The 16260-nt window shown below is 46.8% G+C and overlaps 2 protein-coding genes across 4 annotated transcripts in view; one reads left to right on the top strand and one right to left on the bottom strand.

The window, feature by feature from the left end:
• The window catches only part of LOC309394496 (store-operated calcium entry regulator STIMATE-like), a 37382-nt gene extending 36982 nt beyond the window's left edge, over positions 1-400 (bottom strand). The window contains exon 1 of one of the 2 annotated variants that reach the window (XM_081957727.1): positions 1-400. This exon is cut by the window's left edge and continues 32 nt beyond it. In XM_081957727.1, the coding sequence (XP_081813853.1) occupies positions 1-116 (116 nt within the window). In that variant the 5' untranslated portion in view covers positions 117-400. The other variant, XM_081957726.1, reaches the window with a different exon arrangement.
• Positions 401-1227: 827 nt separating this feature from the next.
• SFMBT2 (Scm like with four mbt domains 2) overlaps positions 1228-16260 on the top strand; it is a 71318-nt gene continuing 56285 nt past the window's right edge. Inside the window, exon 1 of one of the 2 annotated variants that reach the window (XM_081958081.1) lies at positions 1228-1292. The gene's annotated coding sequence lies outside the window, so the exon portion shown is untranslated. Of the gene's footprint in view, positions 1293-3616; positions 3665-16260 lie in introns of those variants that run through there. The other variant, XM_081958084.1, reaches the window with a different exon arrangement.

Below are 16260 nucleotides of genomic sequence, written 5' to 3'. Positions count from 1 at the left end.
AGCGCCTGGACAAAAACCCCGAAGCCGTCGAGCAGCGCCCCGGCGCCGCAGCCCTGCGGGCGGATCCTGACGCGCGTCAAGTTGGGCGCCGGGAGCTCGTCGGAAAGCAGCGCCATCCCGGAGCGAAGGCGAGCCTAAAGCGGCGCAACAGCAACAGCAGACGCCGCGATTCTCCCCTCCCGGGAGGCTCAAACTAGCGAGAGAGGCTTCCTCGGGGAGGGGCTAATATCGCTGCCCCGGGGGAGGGCGCGGCTCGGAGGGAGGCGGCCCCGCGCAGCAGGAGTTGGGGCTTGTAGGATTGCGGGGTCCCCCCCTCCATCGGCTGGCGGGGTGGGGGGCGGCCAGAGGTCCCAGCTGCTTTCAAGGCAAGCCACGAAATTTGGCTTGTTCCCCACAACAGGATCAGAATAGAGCTGGCAGGGACCTTGGAGGTCGTCTAGTCCAACCCCCTGATGAAGCAGGAGACAATATATGCCATTTCAGGCAAGTGACTGTCCAGTCTCTTCTTAAAAACCTCCAGTGGTGAAGCCCCCACAACTTCTGGTGGCAAGTTGTTCCACTGGTTCATTGCTCTCACTCTTAGGAAGTTTCTCCTTCATTCCAGGTTGCTTCTCTCCTTGGTTAGCTTCCCTCCGTTGTTTCTTATTTTTTATTAATAAAGTTTTATTTTTGTTTTATTTTTATACATCTCATTGCATGAATGGTTTGATTCCTGGGGGTCATACAGTTCAATACCAATAAACATAGCAGTATTATTCCTAGTAGTGATATTACATTTTCATGTTTAGTTTTACTGACACGTAATTTCTACTATCATCCTTCAATTCTAAACCTTCTCATAGTTCTACCATACACTGTATCATCTTGACATCTGTTTTTGCTATTTTCCCCTTCTTATTTCTACCTCTATTTTAGCCCTTCCTTTTTTTCCCCTTCCCCTATCATTCTAATATTCAAGGACGTCATCCTTCCTTTTTTTCATTATTCAATATTTCAATATGCACTTCTAGCGTCAATCATGTCACATGTAACAACTGCGGCTAGAATTGTATTTCCACAAAATTGGAAAGCTGAAGAAATCCCTAAAGATGAAACCGCGATTAAGAAAATATTAGACTGCACAGAAAATGAGTAGATTTACACCAGTAATTAAAGGAAAGGACTATTTAGCTCTCATCAGCTAGCCATACCCTTACTGGGATTTGAACCTGGGATGTGTTACATATTAGGCAGGAGTCTTAGCCACTATACCACAGGTTCTCCTCCTTTTATCAGCTAAGCCAGGGAAATAGGTATGTATTTGTGTTACAACCCCTGGTATATATTTATATTTATATTTGTTTTCGTAGATTTTCACTGGTGTAGGTATGCTGGTTTTGTTGTATTCGGGTCTTTTCCCGTGTAAGATTATAAATCTTACACGGGAAAAGACCTGAATACAACCAAACCAGCATATATGTGTGTGTGTGTGTGTGTGTGTGTGTGTATTGTGTGTGTGTGTTGTGTGTGCGTGCACACACACACATACATACATACATACATATATTGATAAATAAATAAATGGACATCATACATACATACATACATACATATATTATAAATATAAATAGTTATTTTATCATTGGTTAGAAAATGAGTATGGATAAAAATATAAAATTAAATAATTTAGGAAGAGAAATGTTACAACAGGAGATATGTTAAGTTGTATGGATAAAAATATAAAATTAAATAATTTAGGAAGAGAAATGTTACAACAGGAGATATGTTAAGTTGTAATGTTAAAATAAGACTAGATGTATATAAAGAATTCGGTGGTAAGCTATAATACAATACAATAGCAGAGTTGGAAGGGACCTTGGAGGTCTTCTAGTCCAACCCCCTGCCTAGGCAGGAAACCTTATACCGTTTCAGACAAATGGCTATCAACATATTCTTAAAGACTTCCAGTGTTGGGGCATTCACAACTTCTGGAGGCAATTTCTGTTCCACAGATTAATTGTTGGAACTATAACTATTATGACACACAAAAAATTCTACTCAGACCACACAACTGATGAATGAATGATGAAATGTTTGTTTGAAAGGGGAAAAAATAAAAACACTTTTACAAAAAAAGGAATATGTTGACCCCCCCTCCTTTTTGTGGCAGCTCCTCAAATACTGGAATACTGCTATCATGTCCCCACTAGTCCGTCTTTTCTCTAGACCAGGGTGTCAAACCAAGGGCTGGGTCTGGCGTGCGGGGTGCTTAGATCTGGCCCGCAAGGCCGCCCTGGAAACAGCGATGGCCCAGCCTCTGCCAGCGGTGCCTCTGCCAGCGAAAATGGAGCTCTCAAGAGCCTTCCGATCTCCGTTTCCGCTGGCAGAGGGTTTGCAGGAGGCCATTCCAGCCAAAAACGGAGCTCAGGAGTCTGTTTTCACTGGCAGAGTGTTCGGGCCACCACAGGCGCACTCCCTACCCCTGATATGAGTGATGTCATGCTGGCCACACCCACCCTAGTAGCCACCCTCCCCAGATCAAACACAACCCTGGTGCGGCCCTCAATGCAATCGAGTTTGACACCCCTGCTCTAGACTACAATAATACAATACAATAATACAATAGTAGAGTTGGAAGGGACCTTGGAGGCCTTCTAGTCCAACCCCCTGCCTAGGCAGGAAACCCTATACCGTTTCAGACAAATGGCTATCCAATATCTTCTTGAAGACTTCCAGTGTTGGGGCATTCACAACTTCTGGAGGCAACTTCTGTTCCACTGATTAATTGTTCTAACTGTCAGCAAATTTCTCCTCAGTTCTAAGTTGCTTCTCTCCTTGATTAGTTTCCACCCATTGCTTCTTGTTCTACCCTCAGGTGCCTTGGAAAATAGTTTGACTCCCTCTTCTTTGTGGCAACCCCTGAGATATTGGAACCCTGCTATCATGTCTCCCCTAGTCCTTCTTTCTCTTAAGCTAAACATACCCAGTTCCAACTAGCCCAAACTAAATCCTGCAACCATTCTTCATGTGTTTTAGCCTCCAGGCCTTTAACCATCTCAGTTGCTCTTCTTTATACAGCTTTATACATTATCAAATGAGCCACTGAACGAATCATGGTTTATTAGGGAACTATCTGGGTTGGATTTGCTGCACAGGCTGGTTCGCAATGCGCGGGACTGGTTTGGGGAGGGAGGGCGGTTTCTCTCCCCCACTCCCCGATTTGGATTAGGATTTGGGGACCCAGGTCTGCAGAGTCTTGTGTGCTGCAAAACGCCAAGAGAACGAAAAGGGAAATTCATTCTCTATAGACTGCGTAATTGATTTCTGATGGCTCAAGAGTTTTTCCAGATGTGCTGGGAAAAAGAAACAGGAGAATGTCCCGGTAAACCACTGATGGATCCTCCATATGGAGAGGAAATATATCACTGGATCTGAAAAGGAGGATTACGTTATCCCAGGAGAGCAGGGTTTTTCCAAAGTTGGCCACTTTTAAGACTTGTGGACTTCAACTCCCAGAATTCCCCAGCCAGACTGTGGAATTCTGGGAGTTAAAAGTCCACAAGTCATAAAGTTGGCAAGTTTGGAGACAGCTGCAGTAGGGTTTACTAGCCGTTTGGATAAGGATGGTTTTATGACACTCCCCCAGCTTAATTGTTTTCCTGGAGACATTTCATAACCCAACTAGGTAACACCATCAGTGCTACAAGGGAATGGGGTTTACTCTTGTTTTATATTCTTAGTGGTTTGCCCTGTCAGGATTGGTAGGAGGGGTCTTGGGGATTGTTTGGTGGGAGCAGTCTTGAGGTTTGTTTGTGTTCTTAAAGGCTGTATATAAAAAACCGTGGGAAACCTTCAGCCTTCTGGGTGTTGCTGAACTACAATTCCCACAATCCCTTGAGCATTCCATATATTGCTGGGATGTGTGAGAACGGATCCCAAGGCTGGATCTGTCTGATAAAGTTTCTTCCTTGTCGCATAGGAGAAAAGTGTGGCTAGCAAAACTTGAGATCAGAAAAAGAGATTGGGAAAGTTTGCAAGATGTGGTCAAAAAAAGATGGTGTCTATGATTCATTAAAGTCCATTAAAAGTGGGTGGAGCTTCAATCACACAGTCATGGCCACCATCTTGGCTGTTTTGCTCATGTTCTGCAGACACCCCAGAGCCAATTCTTCATTTTGCAGCATTTTCTATGCTCCCACAACATGCTACTCCATGCTGAAGTGAATCAGGGTTTATTGAATTAACCAAACAGCCTCAGCTCGCCCGGACCCTTGAACTAACGTCACTCTCCAAGGCACCTGAGGGCAGAACAAGAAGCAATGTGTGGAAACTAATCAAGGAGAGAAGCAACTTAGAACTGAGATGAAACTTCCTGACAGTGAGGACAATTAATCAGTGGAACAGAAGTTGCCTCCAGAAGTTGTGAATGCCCCAACACTGGAAGTCTTTAAGAAGATGTTGGATAGCCATTTGTCTGAAATGGTATAGGGTTTCCTGCCTAGGCAGGGGGTTGGACTAGAAGACCTCCAAGGTCCCTTCCAACTCTACTATTGTATTGTATTAAATGCTTCTAAAAGTCACTGTTAGATCTGGGCAACGAGAGACAGACTGCGGACACGACGTGACTTAACAGCTCTTTATTAGTAATAGTAGTGATCCAGCTTACTCTGTGGTCGGAGGGTTCCCCTTTTATAGGGATGAGGCACGCCCATTGACCAATCAGAGGAATACCTGTTTCCCGCTGTAGGAGCGGACCTGAGGGAAGACTTATCCCGATATATGCTAATATCTAACACCCCTCCCCTCCTAGATGGGACGTTGCGGTAGGTGACATAGTCCTTTAGGTAGGTGGGTGTTTGTCTTGCTCGGGAGGAACGTCGGAGTTCAGGTTGCGTTGAAGTACTTGCAGGATTGGTTTCCTGTTGGGTTGAAGTAGTTGCAGGATCGGGTGCTTTTTCTGTTTCTGGAGGTCTTGCGTTTTCGATGCTCTTTTCCCTGGTATCTTGTTCGGCTGCGATGACGGGGGTTTGCTCAGCGGCTGTGATGACGGGGGGTTGCTCAGCTGCGTGCGTGATGTCCTGTCCCCCGCTTAGCTCGCCGGTGTCGTCGTTTCCTGGGATGAAGTTTCCCTGCGGTTGTCTTTCTGTGGACAGGAAACTTTCGCCCTCATCCCTTAAGTTGGAGTGTGCTAGGCGACCTCGAAGCTGATCGATGTGCCTTCTCCAATTCCGCCCATCTTCAAGCTCTAACAAATACGATCGAGGGCCCATGATGCCAATGACCCTCGCCGGTATCCACAATGTCCCCCCTGTGTAATTTTGAGCATAAACAGTGTCTCCTTCTCTAAAAGATCTGACCTTACTTGTAGAGTCTGGGGGAGCCGAGGTGGAATAATTCGGGTGGAGCCTGTCCAGGTGAGACCGTAGGCGGCGACCCATTAGTAGTTCAGCGGGGCTTCTACCCGTCGTTGCGCTCGGGGTAATGTGTTGAATGAGGAGGTAATGGTCAATGCGTGTTTGCCAATCCCCCGGGCCCATCCTGGCGAGGGCCTCTTTCGCGAACCGCACCATTCTTTCTGCCTGACCATTGGACGCTGGATGGAATGGCGCGATGAGGGCGTGTCTGATTCCCAACCCTGCTAAAAATGTTTCGAACTGCATGGCCGTGAATTGGGGCCCGTTGTCCGATACTAACAGATCTGGTAGACCATGGGTGGCGAAAAGCCGCCTAAGAACCTTTATAACTGCCTCTGCCGTGGTTGATGTCATTAGGACTACATCCAACCATTTAGAATAAGCATCTACAACTATGAGGAAGGTTTGACCCTGGAATGGCCCTGCAAAATCAATATGAATGCGTGACCAGGGTGCCTTGGGTTTCTCCCATTCTGTGGCGGGCGCTTCCGGGGGTGCTGGTCTCGACTCCTGGCATGGATCGCAAGTGGCCACCCACTCCTCTATTTCTTTGTCCATATTGGGCCACCACACATAACTTCTCGCTAACGCTTTCATTCTCACGATCCCCGGATGCCCCATATGTAAAGCATTCAATACCTTTTTTCGTAGCGCAAAAGGAATAACAACTCGATCCCCCCACAACAAACATCCCTGTAACACGGAGAGTTCGTCCCGTTTAGACCAAAACATTTTGAATTCCGGGCCCACATTTCCCTTCGGCCACCCCCTCCATACCCAAGTTTGCACTTGTTTTATTAAATTGTCCTTCGAGGAGAACCTTGCAACGTCGTAAGAAGAAACCGGTCCCGAATCCAAACAGTCAATGAGCAATACCGGTACTTCTGGAGTGGGGTCTGGCAAAATGTCTGGTAATGGGCAACGGCTGAGCGCATCTGCGTGCCCTAGAGTGGAGCCCGGTCGATGAATTAACTTGTAAGAGTACGCAGCCAGGAAAACAGTCCACCTGGTCATACGTGGAGAAAGGGAGACCGGAGTGGGGCGATTTCCCGCCAAAAGTCCTAACAGCGGTTTGTGATCAGTAATGAGTTCAAAATCGCGGCCGTAGAGGTATTCATGGAAACGTTTCACACCTGCAACGGCAGCCAATGCTTCTCTGTCCATTTGGCTGTAGTTCCTTTCGGCCGATGAAAGAGTTCTGGAGTAGAAAGCAATGGGTGCTTCTTTCCCGTCGGGCATCCTGTGGCTGAGGACTGCTCCAACCCCGAACGGCGATGCGTCGCAGGTCAATACCAGCGGGAGGGTCTGACTGTATTGTACAAGTAGTGAGTCAGTGGTGAGCAGGCGCTTTACCCCGGCGAATGCTGCAGCTTCTGCTCGTCCCCATCTCCATGGTGCGTTCCTCTGGAGTAGACGGTGTAGTGGCTCAGCAACGGTCGCCTTCTGTCTCAGAAAAACGCTGTAGAAATTAAGTAGTCCGAGGAAGGCCTGCAACTCGGTTTGATTTCGTGGTGTGGGGGCGTCCTGGATCGCCTTAATTTTCTTTTCAGTGGGGTGAATTCCCTGACCATCAATTCTATAACCCAGGAATTCTACGCTAGGCACGTTAATTTGGCATTTTTCTTTTTTCAGGCGGAGACCCTTCTCTCTGATTCTGGCCAAAACCGATCTGACTCTTTTGTTTAGTTGCTCCTCGTTTGCAGCGGACACCAAGATATCGTCAAAATATGGGACGACTCCCGGTATCCCTTGCAACAGTCGTTCCATGACGCTCTGGAACAATCCTGGAGCAATACTTACGCCGAATTGTAGCCGGTTGCATTTAAACGCTCCTCTGTGCGTCACTATAGTCTGGGCCTCCGCTGTGGCGCTATCTACTGGCAGTTGCTGGTAAGCTTGTGCCATATCTAATTTAGCGAAAACTTTTCCTGGCCCCAATGAGTGCAATAGGTGCTGTACTACGGGCACCGGATATGCGCTCTGTTGTAGCGCGACATTAATTGTGCATTTATAGTCTGCGCACAAGCGGACTGATCCGTCTGACTTAACTGGGGTCACGATAGGTGTCTCCCAACGCGCGTGATCTACCGGCTCCAGGATTCCTTGTTCCACTAACTTATCTATCTCTTTATCTATTTTTGGGCGGAGTGCAAAAGGCACTCGTCTCGGTTTAAGCCGGATTGGCGCCACATTTGGATCTAAATTGAACGATATTGGTTTGCCCACATACTTACCAAGACCGGAGCTGAACACATCCTCGAACTCCTTAAAGATCTTTTCAGCGCTGCTGTTTCTCACGGCGTTGATTCCGGTGACTTCTAATCCCAGGGCTTCAAACCAATCAAGCCCCAGGAGGTTCTGCAATGGCGCGCTGGAGATGGTCACGGGCAGCTGGGCTTCGATGTCCTTAAACTGGATGTGGAATGTGCCTTGGCCCACGATGGGGACTTGGTTCCCCTGGTAGTCTCGTAGCAGGACGTCAGGAGCGCGCAGTTGGCTCTTTCTGAGGCCGGGAATGGCCTGTTTCATGGATGCCCATGAAATGATCGTCAGGGTTGATCCTGTGTCAACCTCCAGCTCGCAGGGTGAGCCCTCCAAGAGGACTGTGACTTTCAGCCTTTTGGGCCGCTTAGGGCGGACCTGATGTATCGTGGTGAGATACGTTCGCAACTCCTCTCTCTGGGTCAACTCTATCTCATCGTCTATATCCTGAAAATACTCTCGTTGAGCGTCTTGGTAGAACGCTCTTTCGGCTCTCTGTGTGACTTCTCTCTGGGGATACGCTCGCTCACTTTCTTGTGAGTAATCTCTCTGGGAATACGCTCGTTCAGCTCTTTGGGGAGTTTCTCTCTGGGTAAACACTTGTGGATTTCTCTCTGGGCGCCCTTTTTGATTTCGCCAAGCCCCTGGGTTGGGCTTCTGTTGGCGGTACATGGGTGGCTGCCGTGAGGCAGGGACTCCGCTCCGGCACACTCGTGCGATGTGCCCAAGTTTGTTGCAGTGCGAACAAACAACGTTCCTGAACCTGCAAGTAGACCTGGGGTGATTCCCTCCGCAGCTTGCGCAGGGCGGCAAACGGGATCCGGGTTTCCCCCCAGGCCTCCAGTGACTGCTCTGCATTAGGTGACTGTCCTCGAACTCGGGATCCACGTAGTCGGGGCTTGCGTCTTCGTAGTGGACTCTGGTTTGTCTCGGTGCCGGCTGGGTTTCGTTGACCCTTCGTTGTATGGTCACTGCTGATTTCTCCGCTGATTCCGACGCTCTTGCTTTGTTCAATGCTGACTGTAGGGTTAGATTCGGGTTGGCTAACAGTTTCTTTTGCAACGAAATGTCTCTTACCCCACAGATGAATTGCTCTAAGATATGCTCTTCCAAATCCCTGTATTCACAGTGGGCTGCTATTCTTCGTAGAGCTGCAACAAATTGGTTAATGGATTCTCCCGCCTTTTGAGTCCTCATGTTGAACTCTTTGCGGCTGACATGGCGGGACGGTTTTGGCGCGTAATGTGTTTCCAAGGCTTGTTTCAGCGTCGCCCACGGTACTGCTTGTATTGGAGTAGGCGCGGTGAGGTCTCTGGCCGTATTGAAGACTTCCTTTCCGCAGTAGCCGAGGAAGATATTTTTCTTTCTTGCATCGGTGATCCCCGTGTACTCATTTGCTTCGAGGAAACACTCGAAGCGAATCATGAAGGCTTCCCATTCGTCGGTTGCTGGGTCGAAAGGAGCGGGGGGAGCATGCATCGCCATCTTCTCAGTTTGAATTTGCCGCGCTGCGGTGATCTGAGATGGCTGCCGGAATTTCTGCCGAATTCCTGGGCTGGATCAAATCCGGAGATTCTTGAAGTGCGCTCTTCGTCCTATCTGTCTCTCAATCCCACCTTCGTCGCCAATGTTAGATCTGGGCAACGAGAGACAGACTGCGGACACGACGTGACTTAACAGCTCTTTATTAGTAATAGTAGTGATCCAGCTTACTCTGTGGTCGGAGGGTTCCCCTTTTATAGGGATGAGGCACGCCCATTGACCAATCAGAGGAATACCTGTTTCCCGCTGTAGGAGCGGACCTGAGGGAAGACTTATCCCGATATATGCTAATATCTAACAGTCACTTTCTCCACTCAGCTGTTTCCAGATGGTTTGGAATGATGGGAATTGGAATCCAAAACATCTGGAGGGACCCGGTCTCAATTTATTCTCCCTTCCCCTTCCTCATTTTGTCCAACGGATGTTTCAAGCATGACCTGCGATGACCTTTGCAGCATGCCCATAAATCAAAATTCCGGTGTTTGACGATTGGCACGTACTTATGACGCTTGCAATGTCCCAGGCTCATGTGGTCACCATTTGTGACCTTCCCAGCTGGCTTCTGACAAGCAGAATCAATGGGGGGGGAGCCAGATTCACTTAACGACCGCATGGTTCACTTAACAACTGCAGCAATTCGTTAACTGCGACAAAAGAGGCAGCATCGGGCACAACTCATGAAACAAATTCTTCCTTGCTGAAGAATGCAAATTTTGACCCTAAGCATGGTCGTAAGTCGAGGACGTTCTGTATGGTGATGAAAAGTTGGCTTAAACCTGGTTAAAGAAAACCCTGAGTTTGCTTAGCACCTCATAGTGTACTGATTTCTGATTCTGACTGGGGTGGAGTGTGTGTATGGTGTGTGTGTGTTAAAAGTGGGTTGCTGACGATTCTGCCCAGATTGGGCAAACCGGTAGTGGTGGCGGAAGTCTCCGCCCACCCGCCCAGACACTTCTGCGCATGGAAACTCCCACCATTGGTTTGTGTGTGTGTGTGTGAAGCCTGCAGTAAAACAATAGTGGTTTAGCTGCTGGCCTGGAAACCTGCAGACTGTGAGTTCTAGTCCTGCCTTAGGCCCAAAGCCAACGGGATGACCTTGGGCCAGTCACTCTCTTTCAGCCCTGGGAAGAAGACAATAGGAAGGGCAAACCACTTCTGAAATCCTGCCAAGAAAGTTGCAGGGATCGGTCCTGGCAAATCAAAAGGAGTCAGCAATGACCAGAAAGGACATATAGACAGAGTTGGCACCACCTGTGCTATACCTGTGCGTTTGGTTTTTCTTGCCTCAATGTAGAACCTTCCTTTTTCCACCATTGGATTTCCTTTTGTTAGATAGTGGCCAATGTTCCAAGTCTTTTTCCAAGATTTTTTGGTATCTTGAGCCTATCTTCTGGAGTGTTGGCTATCCATCCCCTCATCCCAAGTCATTGATGAAGATGTTGAAGAATACTGGGCCTAAAACAGAGTCTCCGGGCAGCCTCCATCAGTAACCAAGAAAGAAACCACTCAACTCCATTTTTCAGAATTAAGAGTACTTTTACTGGTTATGAGTAGAAAGCAGCTAGCAAAGCAAGATCTGAGGCAAAAGCACGCACAATCATAGATATCAATATGTGACCCAGCTCCCTCCCCTTAGTAACCCCAACCCCCAGTCCAATCTGCACACCCCACAGGTGTCATGTGGGCTGCAGCTTCAAAACCCATCATCAGGTTGGTATGCCGGACGGTTGGCCTTGGCGGCAATTCCACTATCTGCAGCATGCGCAGTAGATGGTGAGAAAATGACTCCCTTCTTCATTCACTCCTGTGCTTAAACTTCCCCTCCCAAATACCATGTTATCTCCCCCACTCCCCGTTTCAATGGCAGCCAAAAGCAAGCAGCAAAGCAGAGGCTGATACAGAGCCTTGGGGTACTCCACTGTATGCTTCCCTCCATGTAGATGCAGTTCCATTGAGGACTACACGTTGAGTGCGGTTGGTCAGCCAGTTACGAATCCATCTGGTGGTAATACTGTCTAACCTACTTATCTAGTAGTAGGTTGTGGTCTACTTTATCAAATGCCTTACTGAAGTCCAAGTAAATTATATCCACAGCATTTCTGTGGTCCACTAATTTTATCACTTTGTCAAACAATGCAATAAGATTTGTCTGGGTATGATCTGTTTTTGACAAACCTGTGTTGGCTTTTGGTTATAACTTTGTTTGACTCTAAGTATTCACTGATTCGTTGATTGATTGATTTATCTTTCCCAGAATTTTCCCAGGTATTGAAGTCAGACTGATTGGTCTGTAGTTTCCTGGGTCTATTTTTTTTCTTCTTCCTTTTTTGAAGATGGGAACTACATCAGCTCTTTTCCAGTCTACTGTAGTTCCCCAGTGCTCCGTACATACATACAGAGAAACATTTTGATGAAAGCATCAGATCTTGAGTAGTGTAGTGGTCTAGAGGTGGTGCTCTCGCCTCACAATCAGGAGAATGTGAGTTCGATCCTAGGTAGAGTCAGATATTTCGCTCTCTGGGCACGTTGAGAATATATCCGCTGAATATAACTCCGCATTGGTGACAGGAAGGGCATCAGGCCAGTAAACACTCAGCTTCAGTCAGTTGCCCAAACTCCACCCCACAAGGGATTAGGCAGTCTTTAAAAGGAGATGATGATGATCAGATCCTATGGAAACTTCTGGAACAGGATCAGCTTCAAGTGAGCAGAGATAAAACTGAGACTTCCAGGCAATTTTGAGCACCCTAAAACTTAAACAAGGAAAGGCTATTCTTGTTTATCTAGGCCAGTGTTTTTCAAACTTGGCCACTTTAAGATGTGTGGACTTTAAGTCCCAGAATTCTGTAGCCAGCATGTTTAAGGGAATTCTGGAACCATGCCAGCTGAGGTACTCTGGGAGTTGAAGTCCGCATGTCTTAAAGCATGCTGGCTGAGGAATTCTGGGAGTTGAAGTCCGCATGTCTTAAAGCATGCTAACTGGGGAATTCTGGGAGTTGAAGTTCACACATCTTAAAGGGGTTATTTGAAAAACACCCATCTAGGCATTCAGGAATTATCAACTGCACACCTTAAATTGTCCCCTCTAGCCATTTTCAGCATATCTCTCTGTTCTATCTTTCACCTTGGTATTTTTTTTTAGTTCTTATACTTGAAGGATGTAACCTGTTTTATGACTTATTTGTCTTCTGACTGCATCTCCATACTTTCTGTCTATCTAGCAAAGCACTTAAGGAAAATTATAATTTGTAATAAGGATCTACAATATAAACAACGTGAACCAAAGGATTGTGAATAGGAAGAGAAGGGCTAAATTATGCGGAAACATGCTTCCAATACAGAAATGTTAAAACAGCACATTATCTTAACATTCCGAGGGGTGGATGCCTAGCTGAAAAACTAGATTTATGCTATAGCATGGTGCATGGAATTCTATATTAACAAAACGTCATTAAAAACACAACATAGCTTAGTATCATCATCATCATCTTTTAATGATCTCATAATCCGTTGCGGGGTGGAGTCTGGCCAACTGAATGAAAGTGTGTTTACTGGCCAGATGCCCTTCCTGTTGCCAATGTGGAGTTTTGTTCAGCAGATATATTCTCATTGTGCCCAGAGAAAAATATCCATCTCTACCTAGATGATCTCTGGAGAGCCAGGGATAGGGGCTGTTCCTCTATCCTGGTCCTATTAGATCTCTCAGCGGCTTTCGATACCATCGACCATGGTATCCTATTGCGCCGGCTGGAGGGGCTGGGGGTAAGGGGCACCGTTTTACGGTGGTTCTGCTCCTACCTCTCCGACCGGACGCAATGTGTGTTGGCAGGGGAGCAGAGGTTGACCCTGAGGCCGCTCACTTGTGGGGTGCCGCAGGGGTCGGTCCTCTCGCCCCTCCTGTTCAACACATACATGAAGCCACTGGTGAGATCATCCGTGGTTTTGGGGTGGGATACCATCTGTACGCTGACGACACGCAGCTGTACATTTCCACCCCGAACCACCCCAACGAGGCCATCGACGTGATGTCCCGGTGTTTGGAAGCCGTACGGGTCTGGATGGGAGACAACAGACTTAAACTCAACCCCTCCAAGACAGAGTGGCTGTGGCTACCGGCCCCCCGGTTCAACCAGTGGACTCCATCGCTGGCCATTGGGGGCGAGCAACTGGCCCCCGTGGAGCGGGCGCGCAATTTGGGCGTCCTCTTAGATGCCCGGCTGTCTATGGATGACCATGTGGTAGCGGTGGCAAGGGGGGCGTTCCACCAGGTTCGCCTGGTGCGCCAATTGCGCCCCCTATTGGACCAGGATGCCCTGCGCACAGTCACTCATGCACTGGTGACGTCCCGTCTGGACTACTGTAATGCTCTCTACATGGGGCTCCCCTTGAGATGCACCCGGAGACTGCAGTTGGTCCAGAACGCGGCCGCGCGGGCAATTATGGGGAGTACGAGGTACTCCCATGTAACACCTCTCCTGCACAAGCTGCACTGGCTCCCTGTAGTCTTCCGGGTGCGTTTCAAGGTGTTGATCACCATCTTCAAAGCGCTCCATGGCACAGGACCTAGTTACTTGCGGGATCGTATCCTGCCCCATACATCCCTGCGACCAATCCACTCTCACAGAGAGGGACTCCTCCGGGTGCCGTCCACTAAGCTATGCCAGAGGGCGGCGCCCAGGAGTAGGGCCTTCTCTGTGATGGGCCCAGCCCTCTGGAATGACCTCCCCCCCCCCCGACATTAGGACAACTACCGATCTCCGCTCCTTCCGCAAGAAACTCAAGACCCACCTGTTCCAACTAGCCGGCCTGGCTTGAATTATAACTACATTCTCTAATCCCCCTGGACAATTTTAAATTACTTTTGACTTTTCGGGTATTTTAATTGTTTTAATCTTACTGTGTTGTTTTAACTTATGATTATTTATTTATGTATTGTAAAATGTTTTGTATATACCTCCTCCTCGTCATTTGTTTGTATATTTAATTGTACGCCGCCCTGAGTCCCTTTGGGGAGAGGGAGCGGCCTATAAATTGAATTAATAAATAATAAATAAATAAATACCTAGGATTGAACTCACAGACTCCTGATTGTGAGGCAAGAGCTCCACCTCTCAGCCACCACACCACTCACTACCTGACTTAGTAGGAGGTGTGTGAGTTCAATCCTAGGTATTTATTTATTTATTATTTATTAATTGAAGCATAGTTGGTTGAAACTCTATTGATGTCAAAATTCTTTATCTTCTGAACAACTATATTTTTTTACTTATTTCTGGGAAATAACTGGGGAGGGGAGTGAATTCTAATCTACTTTAAACCACCACTGAGTGGATATACAGATTAACCCCAAATTCAAACTAGCCACATTGATGGGTTCATATCAGGGGTGGGTTCCTGCCGCCATTACTACTGGTTTGGTGCCTGAAAAATTTTGCGCATGCACACAACATTTAAAAAAGGGGAGAAAATTACATTTTGTGGATGAAAATTGTCCTGCGCATGTGCAGAACAGAAAATCAAGATGGTACTGCGGGGGGGTAGCCGGAGTTACTACCGAACCAGACCGTACTGGTAGGAACCCACCTCTGGTTCATACTACAGGCAGTCCTTGACTTACAACCATTTGTTTAGTGACCGTTCAAAATTACAACGGCTCTGGAAAAAAGTGATTTATGACCATTTTTTGCCCAAACGCCCATGCAGAATCTCTGGGGTCATGTGATCAGAATTCGGATGCTTGACAACTGGTTCATATTTATGATGGCTGCAGTGTCCAGAGGTCATGTGATCCCCTTTTGCGACCATCTGACAAACAAAGTCAAGGGGGAAGCCAGATTCATTTAACAACCGTGTTACTAATTGAACAGCGGCAGTGATTCATTTAACGACTGTGGCAAGAAAAGGTCTTAAAATGGGGCAAAACTCACTTAATGATTGTCTTGCTTAGCAAGACAAATTTTGGTCATAAGTTGAGAACTACCCATACTGGCTTGCTACAACATATCAGCTAGCTTTCTACTCTGGATCTCGCGTGAATCCCAGGCAGTTGGTGTTATTCGGTAAACTATGGCTTGATTTAACCATGGTTCAGAGCTGGGTAAACCTGGCTGGGGAGTTTAGCGCATCATCCAACTCACCCTCTGGGTTTTATTTCCCAATCAACACACCAGAGCCAAGTTTTCAATGGATGGCACTTAACCATCTTTTGTTGGTGATATTACATGTGCGAAGAAACATTTCCATTAAAAAATGAACAGGACTGCAGCATCCAAGAGTTGTTCCGATTTCCGTGGCATTTTTACTGTGTGCAAATGATGGGAAATGTAGCCCAGCTCATCCAGATCCAGAGGGAGAAAGTTGGAAAAGGACCTTAAGCCTGCAGGACTTCCTGTCATTAGAATGGAATGGAATAGAATAGAATAGAATAGAATAGAATGGAATGGAATGGAATGGAATAGAATAAGGAATAGAATAAGGAATAGAATAAGAAAGAATAGAATAGAATATAGAATAGAATAGAATGAAATAGAAATATAAATGAATAGAATAGAATAGAATAGAATAGAGAATGTAGAATAGAATAGAATGGATTGGAATAGAATAGAATAAGAAAGAATAGAATATAGAATAGAATGAAATAGAAATAGAAGAAAATAGAGAATGTAGAATAGAATGGAATGAAATAGAATAGAATAAGAAATAGAATAAGATAGAATAGAATAGAATATAGAATAGAATGAAATAGAAATAGAATAGAATAGAACAGAATAGAGAATGTAGAATAGAGTGGAGTGGAATGGAATAGAATAAAATAAAAGAATAGAATAGAACAGAATCAAATGGAATAGAGAATGTAGAATAGAATGGAATAGAATAGAACAGAATAACAGAGTTGGAGGGGACCTTGGAGGTCTTCTAGTCAACCCTGCTTACCATTACAGACAAGCAAGGAGGGTATCCGAACCCGCTTAGAACCAGGCTTCTTCGCCTCCGCCAAGGTTTGCCCGCCGCACCTTTTCACACGTGCGCGACCGGCCTCAATTGAAAGCCCCGCGCTTTGCCC

This window comes from Natrix helvetica, assembly GCF_964273705.1.
Source record: "Natrix helvetica genome assembly, chromosome: 6".
NCBI lineage: Eukaryota > Metazoa > Chordata > Lepidosauria > Squamata > Natricidae > Natrix > Natrix helvetica.
This window is presented reverse-complemented; position numbering and strand designations above follow the sequence as displayed.